The 24990-nt window shown below is 46.7% G+C and overlaps 1 protein-coding gene across 1 annotated transcript in view; it reads right to left on the bottom strand.

Annotated features, from left to right (window-relative positions):
• Armc2 (armadillo repeat containing 2) overlaps positions 1-23930 on the bottom strand; it is a 121403-nt gene extending 97473 nt beyond the window's left edge. Inside the window, 3 exon segments of the mRNA XM_028890253.2 lie at positions 11671-11743; positions 16749-17004; positions 23839-23930. Coding sequence (XP_028746086.2) covers positions 11671-11743; positions 16749-17004; positions 23839-23920 — 411 coding nt within the window. The 5' untranslated portion in view covers positions 23921-23930.
• Positions 23931-24990: the final 1060 nt, after the last annotated feature.

Here is a 24990-nt window from a genome sequence, read left to right as displayed (position 1 = left end):
GTGTGTGTGTGTGTGTGTGTGTGTGTGTGAGAGAGAGAGAGAGAGAGAGAGAGAGAGAGAGAGAGAGAGAGAGAGAGAGCGCAGAGGTTTTTCACAAGATGTCGTCCTCAATCAGTCCTCCACACTATTTTTGAGACAGGTCTCTCACTGACCCCTGCGCTCACTTTGGCTAGCCTGGCTGTCCAGCAAGCCCTGGAGATCTGCCCATCAGTGCCGGGGCTACAAGCAGGTGTTACCAAGCCTGGCTTTTACATGGCTGTTGGAGGTCTAGACGCAGGTCTTCACACTTGTGCAGCAGCGTTTTATCCACTGGGCCATCTTCCCAGCCCTCTTTTTATTTTATTTTTTTTTTATTTTTTGAGACAGCGTTTCACAAATTCTCCTTCTCCCTCCATGGGCCAAGTGCTGGGATTACAGGCAACGCCCCCCCCAACACACACACACACACACACACACACACACACACACACACACACACACACACTTCTTTTTAAATATCTTTAAGATATGCCTTTTCCAAACTCTCCGACGCTCACAGCTCCCTGTGACCTACCCTCCATAGGTCTGTGGCCTCCACCCAAAGCCAGAAGCTCCCAGGGTCAGTATGACCTGGTCACCCTGATGTCCCTGATTCCAACATTATCTGCCCAGGAAGAGCAGCCCCCCAGCAGCAAGTGCCTCTAAAACTCCAGTCAGACCCACCGAAGGGAGACGGCTCAGTCGCTTCTGCAAGAGCCGAAAGAAGCTCTACCCAAGGGTTGATCATCAAATCTTTTAAAAATCCAGTGGGAAATCCATGTCAGATCATTTCTGGGGGTAACGGTTGAGTTCACTACTACACACATCCTCTCAAATACTCACACGTACGAACAGAGCACAGGCATCTGTATTTGAGTTCCGCTCAGTATGTACTTCAAATGAAGCTGGGCGGTGGTGCCCCGCACCTTTAGTCCCAGCACTCAGGAGGCAGAGGCAGGTGGATCTCTGTGAGTTTGAAGCCAGTCTGGTTTACAGAGTGAGTTCCAGGACAGTCAAGGTTACACAGAGAAACTCTATCTCAAAAAGCAAACAAACAAAACAAATTTTTAAAAATCAAAATGATATTCTTCCAAATATTTTCTATTTCCTCTTGTCCCTTTACATCCAGAATCAGTTTATAAACCAGAACAAAAGAAAAAAGAGTCTAATGGTTTTAGAAAAAGGCAATCTTTGAAAGGCACGGAGGAAGGGGACATAAGATATTCAGCACGGTCGGTCGATAGGGTGCGTCAGGGAACAGCGAGTCTCTACTGGCTTTGAGAACTGGAAGGCCATGGCTTCTGAGTTTGTTCAGCTGTGATTTGGAGAGAGTGGACCCTTCTCAGCTTCTGAACAGGAGCTCATTAATGCCCCCCTTCCCTGTGCACACTGCTCATGCCTGTACCACACTGGCTCCCATTTGCTTTTAATTATTCCCCAGAGTCAAGGCCTCTGGTCTCGCCTCAGTAAAGACTCAAGTTCTGAGGGGTCTATTCTGAGGAATCCACACTCATTTATCAGCACCAAATAGTGGCATATTTGTTTAGGGCATTGCCCCTTTAAGTTTTAATCTCACCAATTTTATTTTATTTTTTCGTTTATCCAGACAGGGTTTCTCTGTGTAGCTTTTGGAGTCTATCCTGGAACTCACTTTGTAGGCCAGGCTGGCCTCGAACTCACAGAAATTCACCTGCCTCTACCTCCCGAGTGCGGGGATTAAAGGCGTGCGCCACCACCGCCTGGACTAATCTCACCAATTTATTGCAAAATAATACTAAGAGTGTGACTTTTGCAGGAAGCTGGTAGTATCAGAAGAGTCAAGAAATGAACATAGGAAAATGAACACTTCATATATAATAATGAAAGTCAAAAGGCGTAAGTATAATTCAATGCTGAAGGGCAGCATTGTCTTCTTGTGTCAAAATACCTGTACTCTGGAGGTGTGGCCAACCTGCCTGCTGACTTCAGTGGACTGAAAAGCACCTGGATGAACAGGGCGCTCCTCTAGGTGTGCCTGTGAGGCTGGAGGACCTGTCCTGAATCTGGGTGGCACCACCCCACAAGCCAGGGGCCCAGGAAAGAATTAAAAGGGGAGGGGCGTGGCTAGCACAGGGGGGGGTCTCCTCAGTCTCTGGTCGGCCATGAAGAGAGTGCTTTCCTCTGCCATGTACTTCCTGTCGGGATGTTCTGCTTCTGCCTGGCCCAGAAGCAGCAGAGCCCAGTGACTGTGGACCAAGAGCTCGGGAACTGTGAGCTAAAAGACATTCTTCTCTTCAGCTGTGTTGCTTGGGGTTTTGCACCGGCGACTGATAACCGACTAACCCTTGAAGCTCAAACTGGGTGTAAGAAGTCTGCCAAATAACGCACCAAAAACAAACAATGTGTTACATGGGTGCCTGAAGTGCCGCAAGTGTTCAGGAGACCGAAGGAAATGGCCCATTAAAGGGGACATGCAGTCTGGACCGCTCACTTCCTCCAAGCAGATAACCAAATTACCCCTGGGAGGTGAGACAAAGGGCCGTTACAGCTCTCCATCAAAAGTATTATTTCCTAGTGCAAAATTAGTAACTGTTTATATAAAGGAAACCTAATTCCATTTTACTACTGGCCCTGACACACTATTTGTCCCTGACACACTACTAGCCCTGACATACATATCTGAATATGTGACTCACTGGGCTACTGAGACCATGCAAAGGAATGTATGCAAAAAAAAAATTATGAAACGACTACAATTCCTTCCCTTCCTTCATCTCTTTCTTCCTCCCTTCCTTCCTTCCTTCCTCTCTTTCTTCCTCCGTTCCTTCCTCCCCTTCCATGTGTGCATATGTGCTGTGTGTGGACGTCAATGTCAGACGTTTTCTTCAGTTGTTTATCATCTTATTTTATTAACTTAAAACCAATCTACGTGCATGGATGTTTTGGCTGCATGGATGTCTGTATACGACTTGTGTGCCTGGTGCCCACTGGGGCTAGAGAGGGCGTCAAATCCCCTGGAACTGGAGTTACAGGCTGTGGTGAGCCACCACGTAGGTGCTGGGAATGGAAACCAGGTCCTACTGGAAGATAAGCCAGTGCTCTTAACCACTGGGCCATCTCTCCGACTCCTACTCACCTTACTTTCACTCATCGAACTCAGAGTTTGCTGATTGGCTAGACTGGCTGGCCAGTGAGGCCCAGAGATCATCCTGTCTCTCCCTCCCCAGCCCAGGGATTATGAATGCATGCTACCATGCCTGGGGATTGAACCCAGGGCTTCATGCTTGAATGGCACTCACTCTACCAAATGGGCCGTCTCGTCTCCCCAGTCTCTCTCTCTCTCTCTCTCTCTCTCTCTCTCTCTCTCTCTCTCTCTCTCTCTCTCTCTCTCTCTCTCCCCTGCCTTCTCCCTTTCTTCCTCTTTCTCTCCCCAGTGCTAAGAATAGGACCCAGGGCCCACGAATGCTAAGTAGGCACCCTTCTACTACATTACATCAAAGCCCAGCAATGTCTTCATGTTGGGAGAGAGAGAGAGAAAGAGAGAGAGAGAGCACCCACCTTGTGGTTTGTACATCAAAATGACTTTTATGAAGAACATTATTACTATTTTTCTTACGAATTGCAGTGATTTTGGAAATCAGGGAACATTACAAATATGTTTACAAATATGTTTAAAACTCTCCTTTGAAAGCCCGACCTCCAGCAGGCTTTACTGGGCAGTTATAACCAGTGACTAGGCTACAATCAAGGACACCAAGAAGGCCAGATGTCAGGAGGTTCTTGTGACAGTTTGGATGTAATTGGCCCCCATAATATCACAGGGAGTGGCACTGCTGGAGTGTGGCTTTGTTGGAGTGGGTGTGGCCTTGTTGGAGGAAGTGTGTCACTGTGGAGGTGGGCTCTGAGGTCTCATGTATGCTCAAGCTGTGCCCACTGTCTCAGTTCCACTTCCTGTTGCCTGTGTAAGATGTAGAACTCTCAGCTACCTCTCCAGCACCCTGTCTACCTGCACACCGCCATGTCCCACCTAATGGACTAAACCTCCAAACTGTAAGCCAGCCCCAATTCAATGCTTTCCTTTATAAGAGTTGCCATGGTCATGGAGTCTCTTCACAGCAACAGAAACCCCAACTGAGACAGTTCTAGATGATAGCATTCTCTGAATGTGGGCACACAGACTATACCCACTGAACAACCCAGCCAAAGAGACACAATTAGCAGAGCATCTCAGGGCTCCTGCTGGCCACAACTCATCCTAGTCTCATGGTTCCTGACCAATTTCTGCCCTGACTTCTCAGATCCCCAGGGAGAAGGCAGGGTCTTCCCTACCTCATGTGAAGACAGGAAAGGGGTCAGTGAGGTCCCACTTCAGAAACTTCTTCATGATGCAACTTGTAAAGCATGAACACACACACACACACACACACACACACACACACACGCACGCACACGCACACGCACACGCACACGCACACACACACACTACAAGACCTTTGAAAATTAGGAAGCAAATCTTTCTCCTAGGCCCGGAATCTTTGAGATGTGACAGCTCTGTGTGCATTTTCGCCCCGTAACTTTCCCCATAGGTACCTGGGACTCTCCCGCCACTTGAAGCACTGTGACCACGACTATAACGTCACTGTGCATTTCACAAGTGGCAAAGGAAAACTGTCCGACACACTCACTGTTCTTTCCTCATCCTGGATTGTCTCTATCCCAAGGCACATTTGAGTCCCGTCTTCTTTAAATATATTAAGTTTTGTCTCACTTGCCCAATACATGGACCTTGGTTCTTGCCAAACATTGAAGACACAGTAATCCATGCTGTTAGGGGCCAGCACGGCCCTGCCCTGGGGGTAAGGACAGTGCTGGGGTTCCTGACGACACCCCATCTTTGATGGTGCTGGCATATCTACTTCATCTTTCAGAAGTCTGGCTGCTGAGTGTGTGTGTAAAGTGCATTAGCTGCACTTCCACGGTGTCCGTCTTTCCTCTGTGTCAATACAAAGCTGATTAAGGATATCTGGGGCTTAAATAACTGAGCTTTGTGCGTTTCAGAGGTGGAAGGAGACAGGCTATGGCGGTGATGATGTCAGAGGCACAGTTTCCTATTGGTTCACATGATCGTGCCTCCGCTGACTTTATTCAATCCACTGAACATTTGTGTGTTTACTGGAATACCAGTGAATAGAGCAGCAGGAGAAGAATAGGAAAAAGTTCCCCCCAGTTGCCCCAGGTCTCAGGGCCGTTGCAGAAGCAGGGGGCTGCGGAGGAAGGAAAAAGATGGACCTGGGTTTCGATATAGCAGGCAGGTGCGACCATCAGTGGACGGCTGCAAACAAATTTCGGTGCTTTCCCTGGCTGAGAAGGTTCTAGGCGCTGACAGGAACCCTCCTGAGCCAGTCAGGTCAGTGCCAAGGCCTGAGCAGCCGGGCCCAAGAATGCCAGCTTAGATCATTCCCAGAGCCTGGGCTGTTTGGACTCTGAGCATCCCCTGGCTTTCTGGAGGTCGGAAGGTATGGGGGCGGGCATAGGCCAAATGGGAGAGAGGAAACAGAGGGTTCAAGAGTTTTGTTAATGTGGTCAGTGCAGGAGTTCCAGTAGCCGGCTTCTCTGGGGTCTTACCTCACTGGCTGCTAGGTATTTTTTAAAGAGTCTGAGAAAGTCTCTAAATCCGAAAGGTAATTGTTTCTGTCTTTACAAACACTTTCATAAAGATGCTGCTTGGCTGCGGGGAACTCCCTTTCTCCTCCCCGCTCTCTCCAGGAGTTTCCTCTTCCCCACACCGCTGTCTCCTACCACTCTGAATCTCAGTGTGCTCCTTTTCTTGTCAACTGAGTGGTTGCTACAGGCAACTCTTCCTTTAAACAGGTGTGGAGACACAGAGGAAAGAAGGTGGCAGGCGGGGAGCGCAAGGCCGTTTCAGGATGTCTTGACTGGCAACTTCAACTTTTCATGACTGTTTAAGCTGAAAGATGGCCTTTATATAACCTATATATTTCACACTTTAACTGAATGTGGAAATTTCTTAGACTATTTTTCCTTTGAACATAATACTCAATCATTCTGCAGTAGAGAAATGGAATTTCACAGACCCAGAGCAGAGTCAGATACCCAATCTCATCTAATCGAACCTCATCCTGTAGTCCTACAACAGGGCAGTGTAACAAGGGCCATGCTCAAGAGACTTTTAGGTGCAAGTATACCCAAATTGAGAGACTTCTCCAAGTCAACAGCACTATGCTCGGCTACCTTCCAAGACCGCAGGTATCAGAGCCGTGTGTCAATAGCAGCTGGCAGATTACTTCTGAGGCCTTGTTTTGTCTTCTGCAATATAAGAAAACTAGGGTCCTCCTCAGGGCTATTCTGATTAGTATTTTAAAAATTCAAGGTACAGTTTGAGACAACTGGGGTCACTTGGACATGGGCTGGTGGTACAGTTGAGCAATGTTGGGTTTTCTGAGCTGTGGCATCAGTTCATGGTTACAGAGGAGACTGCCTATGGTTTCCACGAGATGCACACTCATGAGCATTTTTATGGATGAAGTATCATGATGTCTGCAATTACTTTCCAATAGTTCATCAAAACAAATATACCCACAAGTAGACACAAGCATGCACGCACACACACACACACACATACACACACACACCGACACACACACATGCATACATGCATAGAGTAATAAAAATTGAGAAGCACTGTGACTAAGGCCCTATCTCCACAGAAGTCTATGAAGCCGCAGAGGTGTGTGGGGAAGACAGGGTACTGGCTGAGGTTCTCTGTAAAAACATGCCCCCACCCGGCCCCTCCAATGCTGTCAGGCATCCAGGAGGCATGCTTACTGTGTAGAGACATGCTTACTGTGAAATATGGCCTCGTCAACTGGGTCAGTAAGCAAGGATCCCCTATAATAGGCCCTAATTGATAAAGATCAGGTACTATAAACTGAGTTTTCCTTTCTTGTGTATGTGTTTTTGAAGCACTGTCTATGTGGAATAGGCTAGCCTCCAATGTGCTATGTAGTCCAGGCTGGCATGAACTTAGAAGTCTCCTGCTTTTACCTCCCAAACCCTGGGATTCCAGGACTGGACTGCCACGTCCCACTGTCACGGCTATTAACTGAGTATTGATGTACTAAACGCTAAGCATCCCTACCTTACTTCTTCCCTGGCCTCTGAGAGTCAACAACCAGACTTTGCCATCTGGGACAGAGCCTGGAGAAGGGCCAGGCCCTAAAGATAATGCCTTCGGGACTGTCAGCAACAACACGACCCAGCCAGATAGTCTAAGGGGTGGGTTGGCTAATGTACCTATAGACCAAATTCTAGCCATGTGCCAAAAAGCAGCATCAGGCACCAGAAGGGTCTCTAATGTGAAAGCCAGAAACCAAAACAAACTCAAACCTGCAACAGGGGCTATACATGGAGAGATGAGTTGAAAATCACCAAACTATATCAAAAGTTCTGCACCCACGAAACAAAACAGAATATTACCTAAAACTACAAATTAATGGTTGGGGGATGAGAGCTTTTGGGAATTAAAGATAGGAAAACAAATGAAAAGAACCCAATAAGTGGGTTAGAAACCACCAGCCACGTGGCACCATGAGGCTCAGAGGCACGGAGAACAGCTACAGCTCTACCCCAGGACACTTGCCCTGGGCGGGCATTGATCAACCACAAGCCTGCCCCAACAGGTGGTCAGGCACCATTATGACGACGAGTATATGGTGGGAGAATGGGAGAGAAAGAGAGAGAGGCAGAAAGGTTTATGTGCTGGGAAGAGAGGTGGATCCAAAGAGTTGAGGGCAGAGAGGAACCGGCTGACATGGGTAGCCTACTTGCCACCCAGGGCCACGGTGATGTCCCGGCCTGGGCTGATGCCGAGGGCCATGTCTGGGTCTGTGGCCCTGATGCAGCCGTGGTGGACTGTGTTGCTGTCTGTGACTCCTGTTACCAAGGGCCCTGCAGATCCCCAGAGGCTGGGCCACCATCTGTGACCATGTTGGTGTCCAAAGGATGTGCCCCCACAGGGCCTGCGCTGCCCAGACTGCTGCCGAGGGTAGGCTACATCTGGGTCCGTGGCCCTGTGGCCCTGTGGCAGCTGTGGTCTGTGCTGAAGTCCGTGGCTCCTGGTATGACCGAAGACAACAAGGATAGGGCTGCACAGAGTTGGCTCTGCCCCTCACTGGCTGAGAACTGACCCGTCCCCCACCAACTACAGCACTCGGGAGAGCAGGCCCTGCCCCTCACCCAGGCAGAGCAGCAGAGCTGACCCTGTTGGCCGGGTACAGGTGACATGGTCCTCGAGAGCAGGGAAGCTGACACTGGCCCCCTTGTCTGCCATGCGGTGGCATGGGTGAGGGAAAGATGCCTCTCCCCACCCTCCTACCCCTACCCCTTGCCACCTGCGGCAGGTGGGAGAGCCAGCCTCGGGGCCATGAGAATGGGAGAGCTGGTTCTGCACCTCACCAACTGCAGCCCTCAGGAGAGAGGGCCCTGCACCTTACCTGGGCAAGACAGCAGAGCTGGCCCTAGTGGTGTGGGTGCAGGTGACCTGGCCCTGCCCCTTACAGCCTGCTACAGTGGGTGAGCTAGCAGGGACGATGCTGGAGAGCTCACCCTGATGGTGTCGGTGAGGGAGAGCTGGCAGGCTGACCGACCCAGCTACCACCCAGGCCCAGAACCAGGGCGATGAGCTGGCCCACCCCAACATCCACCTCATCTATGAACTGCTGGAGCGTGTGAAGGGGCCAGACCTGCAGACCCAAAGCTGCAGGATCACCATGACACAGGACCACCACCAACTGTCCAAGAGGAGTCCCAGTGAAGGTCCAGTATTGAGGGTGTAGCAGAAGCCAGAGGCCAAGGAACCAGACCAATGACTAACTCACTGCAATGAACACGTACAAGTGAAGATGTATGGACCAAAGGGTACACTGTGTGACTCACTGTGTCACACTACAGCTTCTACGCTGAGACTTTCTGTATGTTGGTTAGTTTGTTTTTGTTTTTGGTCTTTTGTTTTTATTTTAAATTTTATTTTATTTGTGGGAGAGGCAGATTGCAAGAGTAGAGGGTAGATATGAAGGGACAGGGAGATGAATGGGATCAGGATGCATGATGTGAAATCCACAAAGAGTCGACAAAAAAAAAAAAAAAAAAAAAAGCCTAAAAGAAAGGTGGGTTCGCCGGGCGGTGGTGGCGCACGCCTTTAATCCCAGCACTCAGGAGGCAGAGCCGGGCGGATCTCTGTGAGTTCGAGGCCAGCCTGGGCTACCAAGTGAGCTCCAGGAAAGGCGCAAAGCTACACAGAGAAACCCTGTCTCGAGAAACCAAAAAAAAAAAAAAAAAAAAAAAAAAGTGGGTTAGAAGAATAAGGTACAAAACAGAAAATAGAAGTAAGAAAATTGAAACGAAAAAGAGAAACAGAAAATTGAAGAGTTGGCCCAACAGATCACACATCTGAAAAACAAACTCTAAAAAAAACAACAGGCTTGATCGATACACATTGTACATATGCATGGGACATATAACTGAACTCTGTTAGCATACATGACTAACACATGTTAATAGAAAATGTTTAGAGGGGAGACATGATTAAATATGAAAGGACGGGTCCCAGAGCTGAAGGGCAGGAGATTTCCGATTGAAAGTGAGATGAATCAGAATTGCCAAAGGCTCATCATCGGGTGTGGTGGTTAGTTCTTGTCAAGGACATAAACTAGAGCCACCAGGGAAGAGGGAACTTCAGATGGGAACTGCCTTCATCAGACTGGCCTGTGGGCATGTCTGTGGAGTCATTTACCTTTTAATTAATGATTGCCGTGGGAGGGCCCAGCTCATTCTGGGCAGCTCACCTGTGGGCGGTAGGCCCGGGTTCTATGAGGAAGCAAGCGGAGTAGACCATAGAGAGCAAGCCCAGAGTGTCGCTCCACAGGGTCTCCGCTCCAGTTCCTGCTGCCGGGTTCCTGCCTTGGCTGCCTTTGACGACGTAACGTGTAAGCTAAATAAACCCTTTCTTCCTTCCTTCCCCAAACAGTGTTGTGTTTTTTTTTTTTTTTTTTTTTTTTGGTTTTTTGAGACAGGGTTTCTCTGTGTAGCTTTGCACCTTTCCTGGAACTCACTCTGTAGACCAGGCTGGCCTCGAACTCACAGAGATCCGCCTGGCTCTGCCTCCCGAGTGCTGGGATTAAAGGTGTGCGCCACCACTGCCTGGCTCCAAACAGTGTTTTATCACAGCAGCAAAAAGCAAGCCGGAACAACTGGGGACAAGGAGAAAATCCTACCAACTCCCCCCAAAAGGAAAACAGGAATCAAGTATCAAATCACTTACCTCCCCACACACCCTTTCTTTGGGAAAAATACTTGACCCAAAGCAGAGTCAACGAGACAGAGACAGACATGGGATGCAGGAAATGAGAAATGGCCCCCGGAAAGGGAGAAGGTGCCTCCCAGGATGATGGTGAAGGGTGACGAGGAGAGCAGGACCAGGTACCCAGAGCAAGTGAGGGGACAGGACCTCTGGAGAGCTCTCCCGTGAGCTGAGTGATAGGATACCCATGTCTCCAAACACACAAAGAGGATTCGGATGGGTGGGGGCAGTTGGAGGTTGAAATGGAACTAATACAAAACTAAGAACACAAGACAGTTGTTATCAAAAAGGAAACACAAGCTGATACAGGCAAGATGAAGCAAGCATCGTTGGTCCTTATCAACTCAAGGGTCAGCCGTGAACGGGGTTGATATGATCATCGTCCAAAAGAGACCGTCTAAGCAAATGCCACGGCGCATCTATGTGGGAATAGTAGTAGGGCAGGAAGAGGGTGTGTCTGATGAATGGAGGCGGCGAGCACAAACAACGTGAGTCTGGGGAAGTCGGACAGGAAGTCGGACAGGAAAGCCGCAGACAAGGTGGTCTGGGAGTCTAGAGTAAATAACAAAAGAAAAGCCAGGCGGTGGTGGCGCACACCTTTAATCCCAGCACTCGGGAGGCAGAGCCAGGCGGATCTCTGTGAGTTCGAGGCCAGCCTGGGCTATCAAGTGAGTCCAGGAAAGGCGCAAAGCTACACAGAGAAACCTGTCTTGGAAAAACAAAAAAACAAACAAACAAAAAAGAAAGTGCCAGAAGAAACCCACAGGGTAAGGACAACAAAGAAGAAAAAAACCATCATTTTTAATGATTTTTGTTTGGTTGGGGTTTTTTGGTAACAAATCTCCCTCCCTCCCTCCCTCCCTCTCTCTCTCTCTCTCTCTCTCTCTATTTATATATATATATATATATAATTTACATTTTAAAGTACATGTACCTATGGTTGTGTGTATATATGTATGTATGAATATATAAAGTCCATATATATTAAAATATAAATACATAATTTTATTATAAATAATTAAGACAAAAACAATACATAACTTTTTAAAACTCAAAAACTATGAAATATTGTTTAGTAAATTACTTTAATTCTTCTTTACTACAAAATCACAGGTATACCACAGAAGCATTTCACTAGATATTAAACATCATATTTAAGCATGTAAAGGCATCTCACATTAAATTATTAGTACACTCGGGCCTACATGATAATATCCTTAGCAATACAAGTGCTGACTCCTAGTACTTGTGGCCAAATTCACGTCACCACACTGGTGGTGACAGCAAGTACTCACCAGCTCGAGCGGGCTGAGGCGGGTGCCAGAGATGGGCCTGGAGTCGGCTAACTCAAAGCTGGACGCATGAAGGCTGGCAGAAGAGAGGGTGCAGAGGGTTAGTGTGTGGGGGACTTCTGCTTCTAGTGTGTGCCAGCAAACTCTAGCTGGAACACAAGTAAAGGCCCTCAACGCAGAAGCACCGAGAAAAGGCAATTTAACCGGGTTCTGACGCTCAGAACTGTCAACGGTTTTCCTGTTACTATTAGGAAGACTAAAAATACTGAAAAATGAGCTAGATATGGGGGTCCGTGCCACAACCCCAGTCATCAGAACGTGGAGGATAAGGAGCTCAAGACTAGCCTGAGTTATATGACAAGACATAGCCTCACATGAATTTTTAAATGATAAAAGAGGGGCAGAGATGCAACTCGGTTTACAGAACGCTCAGTCTGTGGGGTGCTCAGTCTGTGGGGTGCTCAGTCTGTGGGGTACTCAGTCTGTGGGGTGCTCAGTCTGTAGAGTACTCAGTCTGTAGAGTACTCAGTCTGTAGAGTGCTCAGTCTGTAGAGTGCTCAGTCTGTAGAGTACTCAGTCTGTAGAGTGCTCAGTCTGTAGAATGCTCAGTCTGTAGAGTGCTCAGTCTGTAGAGTACTCAGTCTGTAGAGTGCTCAGTCTGTAGAGTGCTCAGTCTATAGAGTACTCAGTCTATAGAGTACTCAGTCTATAGAGTACTCAGTCTGTAGAGTGCTCAGTCTGTAGAGTACTCAGTCTATAGAGTACTCAGTCTGTAGAGTGCTCAGTCTGTATAGTGCTCAGTCAATAGAGTACTCAGTCTGTAGAGTGCTCAGTCTGTTTGTACTCGTCATAGAGTATCAGTCTGTAGAGTGCTCAGTCTATAGAGTGCTCAGTCTGTAGAGTGCTCAGTCTAGAGTATCATCTGTATTGCTTATATAGTATTCAGTCTGTAGAGTGTCAGTCTATAGAGTACTCAGTCTATAGAGTACTCAGTCTGTAGAGTACTCAGTCTATAGAGTACTCAGTCTGTAGAGTGCTCAGTCTGTAGAGTACTCAGTCTATAGAGTACTCAGTCTGTAGAGTTACTCAGTCTGTAGAGTATCAGTCTTGTCTCAGTCTTAGAGTACTCATAGAGTCTCAGTCTTAGAGTACTCAGTCTAAGTACTCAGTCTATAGAGTACTCAGTCTGTAGAGTACTCAGTCTGTAGAGTGCTCAGTCTGTAGAGTGCTCAGTCTAGAGTACTCAGTCTGTAGAGTACTCAGTCTGTAGAGTATAGAGTACTCAGTCTGTAGAGTGCTCAGTCTAGAGTACGTCTATAGTCTCAGTCTGTAGAGTACTCAGTCTGTAGAGTGCTCAGTCTGTAGAGTACTCAGTCTGTAGAGTGCTCAGTCTGTAGAGTACTCAGTCTATAGATTCAGTCTTAGATCTAGTCTATAGTACTCAGTCTGTAGAGTACTCAGTCTGTAGAGTGCTCAGTCTATAGAGTACTCAGTCTATAGAGTACTCAGTCTGTAGAGTACTCAGTCTATAGAGTACTCAGTCTGTAGAGTACTCAGTCTGTAGAGTACTCAGTCTGTAGAGTGCTCAGTCTGTAGAGTACTCAGTACTCAGTCTGATAGAGTACTCAGTCTGTAGAGTACTCAGTCTGTAGAGTCTCAGTCTGTAGAGTGCTCAGTCTATTTTGTAGAGTATCATTATAGATCTCAGTCTGTAGAGTACTCAGTCTATAGAGTGCTCAGTCTGTAGAGTACTCAGTCTGTAGAGTACTCAGTCTGTAGAGTACTCAGTCTGTAGAGTACTCAGTCTGTAGAGTACTCAGTCTGTGGGGTGCTTGTCCGGCATGCACAAAGCCTTGGGCTCATTTCCAGCACTACCTAAAACTGAATGTATGGCAGACACTTGCAATCCCAGCACTCAGAAGGTTGGGGCAGAAGGATTGACTACAAAGCAGGTTGTAGGCATGCTAGTTACCTGAGGCTATGGCCGTCACTATTAACTACTTCATTTCAAAGTGAGTTTTTTTACCCAGTGTCTAGAATTAACTTTAGGAATCATGGTCAAAAGTCAAACTTTAAAAAAGAAATTGTCTTGAAAAAAAAAATCAAGATAATCCATCACACTAACATTAAAGAAAACTCCCATGATTCTATCAATAAACACACACACACACACACACACACAACAACACAACACAACACAACAACACACACACACACACACACACACACACACACACACACACACACGGAAAGGAGGGAACTTCTCTACCTTATAAGGAATATCCGCAAACACCCGACAGCTCACATCATGCTTTCTAAGAGGAACCTGAAGCTTCACCACTAAGATGAAGGATAAGGCAAGGATTGCCCCCCACACAGCTGCTTTCCAACAGCTACTGACGTCACAGTTAATTCAGGAAGACGGGGAAATAAAAGGCAGATAGATAGGAAATGAAGAAACAAAAGAACTTTGTTTGCAGAAAGCATTATCTTCTCTGCAGGAAAGAATACAGAACTGACAAAATCTAACACCACCACCCCGCCCCTTGATTGGATAATGGATTACAGCAGGGTTGCAGGATACAAGATTAATACAAGTCAGCTTCCCTACATGGATAGACAGGTAGAAACCGAGAGGAAAATGCAATATAGTAAGTGCTTGGTTGTAAAGCCACCAAAACACGCATGACCTGTGAGGAAATGGAAAGTCAACGACAGGAACCAAAGGAGCATTAACTAGAGAGACAGAGCATTTTCATGGAAGGAACACATAATACTGTTGCACTGTTAGTTTTCTTTATTGCAACATTATGTATAAAGGTTTTTTTAAGGTGTTACTTCCATCTTACACTATAGATTCAATGCAATCTTAAAGTTAAACCCAGAAAGTTATTTGTATCAACAAACTGAATCTGAAGTGTATACGCAGAGGCAAAAGACCCAGAATAATCAACAGCAACACTACAGTAGACCCGGAATAATCAACAGCAACACTAAACAGGAGCAAAGTTAGAAGACAGACACTGTCTGACTTCAGAACGAACCATAATGCCAGTAACAAGACAGTGTTATCATACTGGTGAAAGAAAGCATCATCAGAAACAGACCTGCGAACATACAGTTAAATGACGACCACCAGAGGAGCCAAGCAACGCAGCTGCCTCTTGCTTTGAGTGGACTTAGAGACCTATAAGCTTCCTAAGTGGAAAGTTTTGTTAAGTCAAATGTACTTAGCACACCTCACCTACCTATGTCTATAGTGATATTTTATTTGTACTAAAATGTAATTTGTATGTTAATAAATAAAGTTGCCCGGGGGGTCAGAGCTATTAGAGCCATAGCAAAAGCTGGGCGGTGGTGGTGCATGCCTTTAATCCCAGCACTTGGTAGGCAGAGCTAGGTAGATCTCTGTGTGTTCAAGGATACAGGTAGCGTTGGAGACACACACCTTTAATCTCAATACCAACCAAAGAAGACCTGGAGGTCTGTACAGACAGGCAGTGACGAGGAGGTCATGTGGTTGGGTTTACAACCAATGAGAAGGCAGAAAAAAAAGTCTATATAAAGACAAAAACACAGGAAGTAGGTCTCTTGGCTGAAGAGGCTAGCTGTAGCAGATGGGTAAGGCTTTTAGCTCTGATCTCTTGGCTTTCTTCTTTGCATTGGTTCTGTGTTTCTTATTTAATAAGACGGTTGGTTACATCTACATATGTCAGAGCTTGTCATGGTGGCGCACTACCAACTGAGTTGTTTACTCTCAGGATCCAGTGGCCAGTCGGAAGCTGCAGCTTGCTACTGTTGCCCAGCATCGTAAGAGTGCATCCCACAGCATTGGCTAGCCCAGGAGAATACCAAAAGTCACGGCCTAGTTTCTCCTGAGTACCCAGCACTTCCACACCATCATAAAGTGAAACTTTATACTGTGAACCATTGTTAAGTGAGTGACTTTCTGCAGTGCAGAAAGATAATCTTACACACACACACACACACACACACACACACACACACACACACAACGGGGAGGCAGACTTCACACTCATCCCAGAAAAGAACTCAAATTCAATTTCAGACACAAATGTAAGACTCAAAATTATAAAACCTCTACAAGATAGCATAAAAGAAAGTCTGGGAAAATTAGGATAAGGTGATGACTTTTATTTACAGCAGTGACGTCAGCACCAGGACAGAAAGCTGATCAGCAAAACTATACCAAAATTAAAAACATCTGCTCCACAGAAGACAGTCAAGAGAATAAGAAGATAAGAAGTCCAAGTCTGGTAGGGAAAAAAAAAAAAAAAAAAAAAAAAACTTGCAAAAGATGGATAAGATAAAAGACTGTTATCCAAGCTACTCAAAGAATTCTTAAATCTCAACAAGAACACAAACAACCCAATTTAGAAACTGGGCCGCAGACTTGAACAGATGCCTGACCAAAGAAGACACACAGATGGCGAGCGAGCGAGCGAGCGCATGAAAAGATGCTCTGCATCACGTCACCGGGGAAAGATGCAAATCAGCACAAGATACAGCCACACACCTACCGGAGAGTCAGGGTCCAGATCGCAGGGAACGCAACAGAATGGCAATGCTCACTTCATGCTGGGGAAGCGCACAGGGGAGAGCCGCAGAGGAAGGGGCCGCTTGGTGCTTTTTTACAAACATATTGTCACCATCTGTCCCTGCCATGGGGTCCTTGGCAGCTACCCAAAGAATCTGGGAACTTGTACCTCCCTCAAAACATGCACGTGGAGGGTCAGAGCACTGATGGACATGGGTTGTGGAACCAGAACTTCCATTGGGAGTACTCAAGTGTGCAAATAGGGTGCAATCAAATGATGCAACTTTATTAGGTGCTAAAAAGCAATGAGCTACCAGCCATTCGAGTGGGTCAGAGAAAGCAGCCAATCAGAAAGGGCTCCACAGGCACAATGCCTGCTATTCGGCATCCTGGGAAACGCAGGACTTTAGAGACAGTAAAATGATCAATGATTGGCAGGTGTTAGGGGAGGAAAGGCTGGATAGAGAAAATGTAATCTGGTGGCCTAAATGTCTGTGTGTACACCAAAGCCAAGGGTCGGTACCTGAAGGAGGAGGGAGGTCTGTTTTCTGGGGTTCTTGATGAGGCAGGCCCAAACAGCTTCCTCTGGTCTTCCCGGGGTGTAAATGGTCTTTGGGTTCTAACCGATCTTAAGGCATTCCGCGCTTCATTTATGATTTCCGCACTAGTCTTCTGCTTGGACAGCAGAGGTCGATGAAAGGGATCCAGCTTTTCTAACTTCTGATCATTGGATGACAGCATCTTTCCTTTCAACTTAAAACGGTCTTCAGAGACACACCCTGCAAATACAGGATACAAGGAACACAGGCTATTTTTCAGCTGGTACATTAGAAAGAAACACACACATCCATAAACGAAGCTACACCTTTATACACACCCAAGAATGAACACAATGGGAGCTGGGGACGTGTCTCGGTGAATGACTGCGCAAGCATCAGAACCCAAGTTCAAATCCCCACAACCCGTTACAAAAGCTGGGAGTGCAGCGTGCGCGCGCCTGTTGCCCCAGTGCTGGAAGGCCCAGGCAAGCGACCCCAGGGGCTCTCTGGCCAGCCAGGCTCGCCCAACAGCAATCTCTAGGTTCAGTGAAAGACCCTATCTCAAAAAGTAGGGTGCAGAAATGGTTGAGGAAGACAACTTCCTGTCAACTCCCTGGCTCCCACATGCCCTGAACAGGCAAGTGCACCTGCACATGCACGTGCCTATATGCATGTAACACACACACACACAAGGACTAAAACCAGGGCCTACTGCTACCAGTACTTTACTGAGCCTGAGCCCTGCCCCAGCCCGCCCCATCCCACCCCCGCCCCACCCCAGTCCCGCCCCACCCCAGTCCCCACCCCCAGCCCCAGCTCCAGTCCCACCCCCCCTCAGCCCCGCCCCAGCCCGCCCCACCCCCCCCCCCCCCCCCCCCCCAGCCCCAGTGCCAGGCACCAGCACCAACTCGCCACCCACCCCCCACCTCATCATATCCATAAACCTCCCTGAAAGCACTGGGAGTTCTGTTAAAAGTTTTAACTAAACTTTCCCCCTTCCCCACCACCCTCTATACAAAGGGCTTACATAGGTTAACCGGGACACTGATGGGGCATCCTTCCAAACTGCAATTGTTTTCCAACAAACCCCCAAGAATGGCTCATTCTCTCCCATACTGTCCATTTTACTCTTGAATGAATCAATTCAAATCACCTTCAATTAAGATATTGCCCATGGTGTATAAATACCAAATATGAATATCTAGTATTCTTCTCCCAGCCTATCAAATACTTAAAGCCATGCATCAGGACCATGAGACAGCAGATCCTTCTCAAATGTCAACGTGACCCACAGGGACCAGCCTAATCCGACAATGGCCCAATGTGGTCCACAGAGACCAAGCTAGCCCAACAATGGTTCAGCATGGCCCACAGAGACCAACATAACCTGACAACGGCCCAGTGTGGTCCACAGAAACCAAACTAACCTGACAATGATCCAACATGGCCATGGAGACCAACATAACCTAACGGTGGTCCAGTGTGGCCCACAGAGACCAACATAACCTGACAAAGGCCCAGTGTGGTCCACAGAGACCAAACTAACCTGACAATGATCCAACATGGCCATGGAGACCAACATAACCTAACGGTGGTCCAGTGTGGCCCACAGAGACCAACATAACCTGACAGTGGTCCAGTGTGGCCCACAGAGACCAACCTAAGCTGACAATGGTCCAGATTTTTAAAAACATATTCTAAGCAGTATTTGGTATCAAGGTATTCATTATTTTAATAAAACCTCTAATCCTAAAAGAAAAATAAACAAACAAAAACAACAAAAAAACTAACCCCAATCCTAAAAAATAAAAAAATAAAAAAAACCCAACCCTACACAAATGTACTTCCAGAGACAGAAGCCTATACATTATTCAGGCATCTTAGCCATCCAACTTTAGAACTTGAGGCTTCTACTAAAAAGAAAATGTTTTGTGACCCATGGAAGGAAACAGAAAAGATCCTATTTCCATAAGCAAGTGGTTCCTTAGACAGAGACATTTGCTTCAGTATGACCCCTTCCACTGAGCTCTTACACAACAACAGGAGCGTTCAGTGAGGTCTACTGGGCTCCACCCCACAAGTTTCTGAAAATACAAACACTGTCGTTCTCCGCATACAAAACACCAGGTGTTTCACTAGGGCTGCCTGGGCAATTCTATTTTAGGAGGTTTTGTAATTCAGGATTTTGAGTTTAAATGAGGACTCCAGAATTTTATATACATACATACATACATATATATGCATATATACATACACACACATACACACACACACACACACACACACATATACACACAACTATCAAAAGCTAAGGCAGGCCTAAGACATTATACTTCTAACACTTCCGACAAGGTTAGATTATCGATGACTTTCAATGGGATTTGTTTCAAAATATATAAAATGCTTTAGGTACACATACATCTGTCTACATTTATTTCTATTTCATGTATATTAATATATGCTTATGTATATTTTTAATATATAAATTCAGCCTCACAATATACAACTTAAGTGGTCACAGCAGGTGTGTTGGCTTGACTTTGAAAGACTCTTTGAAAGGCTTGGGGTGCGGGACAATGGTGGAGTGTGTTCTTAAAACTCCAAAGGCCCTGATTCTGATCCCCAACACCCACAAAAGGAAACAAAAGCCATGGGCACTTGAAATCATGTGACTTAGAAGTTTCTATCCAGTAAAGAGGTTTCTTTCCAGACACTAATCAGGTTGTCTGTGCCTTCGGCCTAGCACAGCACTAATGAGTCCAGCAATGCCCCCAGGGAATCAGGTAAAACTAATAAAGATTCAACAGAGTGCTTAGGAAGTAATAAAGGCCCCTTGCTCTTGACCCACAGTCCTCTCTGGCTAGCTTTCAGTGTGCACCGAAAAGTACACTGAGCAACGGCGCAAGAACTCAGGTGATCTTCTAGAAGTTCTGTAAAATATTTGCATCTATAGGTAACTAGACTGACCAAATATCTGTGGGGGAAATGTAGGTAAAGGGGTAAAAAAAACAAAACAAAACAAAAACAAAAAAACAAAAACAAACAGTGTCAGGGCGGGAGTGATTGGTGGCTCAGCAGTTAAGAGCACTGGCTGCTCTTCCAGAGGACCTGGGTTCGGTTCCCAGCAACCACATGGTGGCTCACAGCTGTCTACAGCTCTAGTCCCAGGTGATCTAAGGGCATCTTCTGGCCTCCTTGGGCACTGCACACACACGATGGACAGGTATACACGCAGAAAAAACATCCATACACACGAAAATAATAATTTTTACAAAGTGTATAAATGTTCACAACTTTCTCTGTCCCTCCCAAGTGCTGCTTTGTTATTTAGTAAGAATGGGTACAATAATAATATGACCTGTACCATTTATCTTTCCTTATTAATTAATTAATGTTAATTAATATTAATGTTAACATATTATTAGCTAAATCAAACTTAGAAATGTTTACTAGTATAGATAACCTGGTGACAATTGTGGTTCTTTTGGTAAAGAGGATGTTTGGTTTGTTTTTTTTTTTTACAGTGGTTAAGTTACAAGTTATTATCAGTTAGGTTGTAAATTATCAGTGGGTTTAGGCAACTTGGAAAATAATTACTAAGAGTGTGAACATCTGTTTACAACAAAGCCTGCCAGAACGCTAACACAATCACCCTACAGAAATCTTAATTTTATGAAGCCTCCCTGCCAGTGGGAGCAGGTTCACTCTACCAGAGATAATCAATGGACACAAAAGCTGTGTGTTTCCTACCGGGAGAGGCCTCCACCTGGATCTCTGCGAAGACAGAGAACATTAAAACTCGGCCTTTGTGCTAAGCAGGCTGGATCTCCAACGACAGTGAAGTGTTTACTTCAATGGCAAACAATGTGCTAAGTCCTCTTGAGAATATCATCTCAGCAAATCTGTGGCCATCCTACGAGGTAGATAAACTCACAGCAATAGCGAGGGGACATCGATGCCATATGTCCAGGACTGTTGGCCAAGCTATTATAGACCTAGATGGGTGGTTGGGGGTCATGTTTGGAAGCTGTGGGTTGCAACACTTCCCTATCAGTATAAAAACACTCCAACATTTTCCCTACAAGGGAAGCCTCCTCAGTACGCACCAGCTGAGTGTCAGCCTTACTTATATCCAAACAATTTCAATATAAAGAAGGAATTGAGGGGGCAATGAAAATCGATATAAATGGCCATGTGACTGCCCAACCGGAAACGATTTCAGATTAGGAGAAGGCCTCTGGAGGTGGCAGCGCTTGAGCTAGGTTCCGGAAAATAGGTTGACTTTGAGGACCTGACAGTGGCCCTGGAGGAGAGAACCGTGAGTAAGCCAAGGAAGAGCATCGGAGCATGCGCGGCCATGCATGGCCATGCGTGGCCCAGCAGTGCTGCAAGCGTGAAGTCTGGATGGGAACCAGAGGGAGAGTGACATGTCAGGGAGAAACAAAACACAAGCTGATGCACAGACTGAAGATCTTCAAGGTTGATGTCACTAGGCAAGGGTGGGCAGGAGGAAGGAAAGAGAGGAAAGGAGACAAAACTGGGCAGTTTATATAACTCCGCCTCCCACTCTCCCCGAGAATCACCTCCTTAAGAACCCTTCCTGGGCATGCCTTTCCCACACCTTTACACTGAGTTTGGAGGCCTCTGCACAGACTCCATGAGGTCCCAAGTGTTAGAACTAGCCGCTCATCATCTGGTGTTGGTCCCTACCCTGGGACTCTGAACCCCAACCCTCCAGAGTGGCCCAACTGGAGACCACACATACTTGAGCTAAAAAATTCCCAGATGAAGACTACATGGCTTCTTTAACTGGAGATATCTGCTGTTGTAGATTATAAAGGTATATTGGACTTCATATTGACATCCGACTGTGAGTTCAAATAAAGCTCCCTCTCTCTTTCCAGTTGCCCAAAAGTATGGGACTGGACAAATGCTATGATCAGTGAGCCATGGACAGGCAGCCTGAGATCCAGGAGCGACAGTGTCACCAAGGGAGAAATGAGATGAGAAGAGCAGAGTGAACCTGCTCCCACTGGCAGGAAGGCTTCATAAAATTAAGATTTCTGTACGGCGATTGTGTTAGGGTTCCGGCAGGCTTTGTTGTAAACAGATGTTCACACTCTTAGTAATTATTTTCCAAGTTGACTAAACCCACTGATAACTTACAACTTAACTGATAGTAACTTGTAACTTAACCACTGTAAAACAAAACAAAACAAAAACAAACAAAACATCCTCTTTACCAAAAGAACCACAGTTGTCACCAGTTTATTTGTACTAGTAAAGATTACTAAGTTTAATTTAGCTAATAATATGTTAGGGAACAGGGAGGTGAGAAAATGGGAAGAGGTCAGAGGCAGCACAGAATAGGCAGACCGACAGGGCTCAGAGAGAGGCCAGGGGCCCTTCCAGAAGAAACCAGGGGAGAGGAGAAGTCTGCAGAGAAGGAAGCTACATTCCGTCCTGCATCACACTGTCTTCAGTCTGTGGCAGCCAATGGGGCCGCGAGGGGATGGGCGGTGTCTGTAGCAAGTCTGAAGCAGTAACTGGTGTTGTTGTTGTTGTTGTTTTGGTGTGTACGGGCATTTTGCCTGTGAAAATGCCGATGCACCCCATGCATGCAGTGCCTGCAGAAGCCAGAAGCCAACACTGCATTCCCTGGAACTGGATTTGCAAGTGCTTGTGAGCCACCATGTAGAGGCTGGGAATCAAACCCTGGTCCTCAGGAAGAGCAACCAGTGCTCTTAACCACTGAGCCATCTCTCCAGCCCCATGTGTTATTTTTAAAACAAAATATTTCTTATTGATGTGAAAGAAATTCAAAGTCACTATTTACATGGTTTATACCTAATTATAAAAACTTACTCACATGGCAGCAATTGCAGTTCCAGGGAATCTGACGCCCTCTTCTGACCTCAGAGGGTACTGCATGCACACGGTGCACATACATACAAACAGGCAAACACTCATACACAATAAAAGAATAAATACATCTTTAAAAAAAACCCTGTCTTTTGCTACTAACAGCACCTGAACCAGACCTTTTATGCTAAGTATAGCATTACCCTGCCAACACTGCCAAAATCAGTGTTCGTGGGTGAACACTCTTTTCCCTGAAAACCAAGCACTCAGGACCTTTCCAGGACTGAATTACTTTGGTGTTAATATGAGCATCCAAAAAGGCACAAGAAAAGCGCTTGGATGTCAGAGCAAGTGTTTACGTCCTCTGCTGAGTCACAGCTCTGTGACCTGGGGCAGGGTGTTGAACATCTCCACGCTTGTGTCCTCTTCTATAAAAAGCACGGATGGTGATGGCCTCTTACGGCAGTTTTTAGCATTGCGTGAGATGGCCCATATGCTTTAGCACAGGGCTTAGACCTTAGAAACATTAATAACTACTGTCCAAGTGCTATGTGATAAAGAGAAGCAGAATTTTTTTCTTATGAGTGAAAATATGCACTAATAAGAGAATTCAAAAAACAATGAAATTTGTTTAGTGTTTTCATGTATATCGCAAATTTAAATTTTCAAGTAGAGAGTGCTGTCCTTGATAAAAACAGAAAGTTTTTTTTAATGGCTTTATTGAATGTCAGGTATAACAAACTAACACCAACTGTGAGTCAGAACCTTAGAGATTCACAAAATGGGACACAAATAGTGTGACTTGCTTTTATACCAAGCTAAAAGAATTTGAAGTCGGGATGGGATGTAAGAACCTGCTGTAATACTCATAGCATGGGTCATAAGAGGCACTCCAACACATATGATGTAATTAATATTGTTCCACTTGGACGCATCTGTTACCTAGAAAAGTTCAAGTTTGCGGTGTGTGACCTTGGCTACACAAAGCCCCTTAGTCTACCAGTCTCTCATTCAACCAGAGTTACTGAGCTGCTGTTATTAAATACAGGCGACTGACTAAACGCTCAGTAATTCAGAATCTAACACCCCTGCGGATCTGAGAGTATGCAGCAGTACCACTGGACACTATCGGGAACCGAAAAGAGAACAACAGCGGTGTGTGTGTGTGTTGGGGGGCGGGTGTCCTTGGTGAACCTGCGGGGGACTCCTCACCTCCCACGCGAAAAGCGGCTCTGTCACTCAGGGCAAAGCCCGCTCCTCCATCGGTCCAGGTTAGGGCCGAGCGTCGCAGCATCCTCACCTCTCCCTCCCGCCCTCCCGCGCCCTGGCTTTGCCCTGCTGACTAGCGTCTCCATGGTAACCGTACACAAACCACCTTCTGCTGCAGGCGGGGCGGTCAGCCTGCAGACCCTCGGCGCCGCCGAGCGATGAGATGCGGGATGAGCTGGAGTTGGTGCTGAGAAGGGGACTCCGGGCTCAACTCTGAGCACCTGTGACGAGGGCTGGACACACAGACCCTCGCGGAGGGAGATCAGCTGGTCCTCCAAGGCAGCAGCGACAGAGAGGCGGGCCGGGGCGGGCGGCCCGACGCCACTCGCCACCACCGAGCCTGCGCCAATCCCGCTGCGCCTGCGTAGCCGTGCCGAGGCGTGGCGAAGGCGGGTTTGGGCGTGCCCGCGGGAGGATACCCTCGGGGAAAAGGCATGGGTGGGTGGAGGAAGTTTTCTCTTACATTAACAGTGTATTCAACCACGTTTGCTTCTCCCTGTGAGATCTCCGAGCCTCCATTAAACAGCAGGCAGAGGAACAATTGAATGTTTGGAGGAAAGAGTCGGTTTCTGATTATGGATGTCAACATCTACCTGGAACCTGTTTCTTAACCCCTCCTCTCTTACTCATAAGGGAGGAGGGTGTTAGCCTGTGTGTGTCTTGGGCTGTGACAAAATAAATATAAAGCTCTGTGAACGTAGCAACGGATGCTAACCTGTTAGATACTTTTAACTCCGTGCATTTGTGCAGCACTCAGCAATTTACAGAGCAACAGAACAGCGAGGGACCCGAGGTCAGATCAGGTGAGCACCAGAGCGATTATCGTGGAGGTTGCTGTAGCCAATCACTACAGCCCAGGCCCAAAGGGGAGGGGAGGAGTCCCATGTTTATGTTTTTAGTTCAATTCTGTTGGCTCCTATACTGAATCATTAGGTGACTCTTGTGAGATCCAAGCCAGGCAAAAGCTCTAGGTTCACACAATGGTTTATAAATATAGGGGTTATCAGACCAAGTGTCGTCAACACTGGAACAGTGCCATATCCCATGGTACCAAGCGTCTTGTAGAGAATGACTAAATTGCATCTATTTTGCACA

Source organism: Peromyscus leucopus, chromosome 8a, assembly GCF_004664715.2.
Source record: "Peromyscus leucopus breed LL Stock chromosome 8a, UCI_PerLeu_2.1, whole genome shotgun sequence".
Classification (NCBI taxonomy): domain Eukaryota; kingdom Metazoa; phylum Chordata; class Mammalia; order Rodentia; family Cricetidae; genus Peromyscus; species Peromyscus leucopus.
The sequence above is the reverse complement of the archived record's forward strand: the minus strand, read 5'-3'. Positions and strand labels throughout refer to the sequence as shown.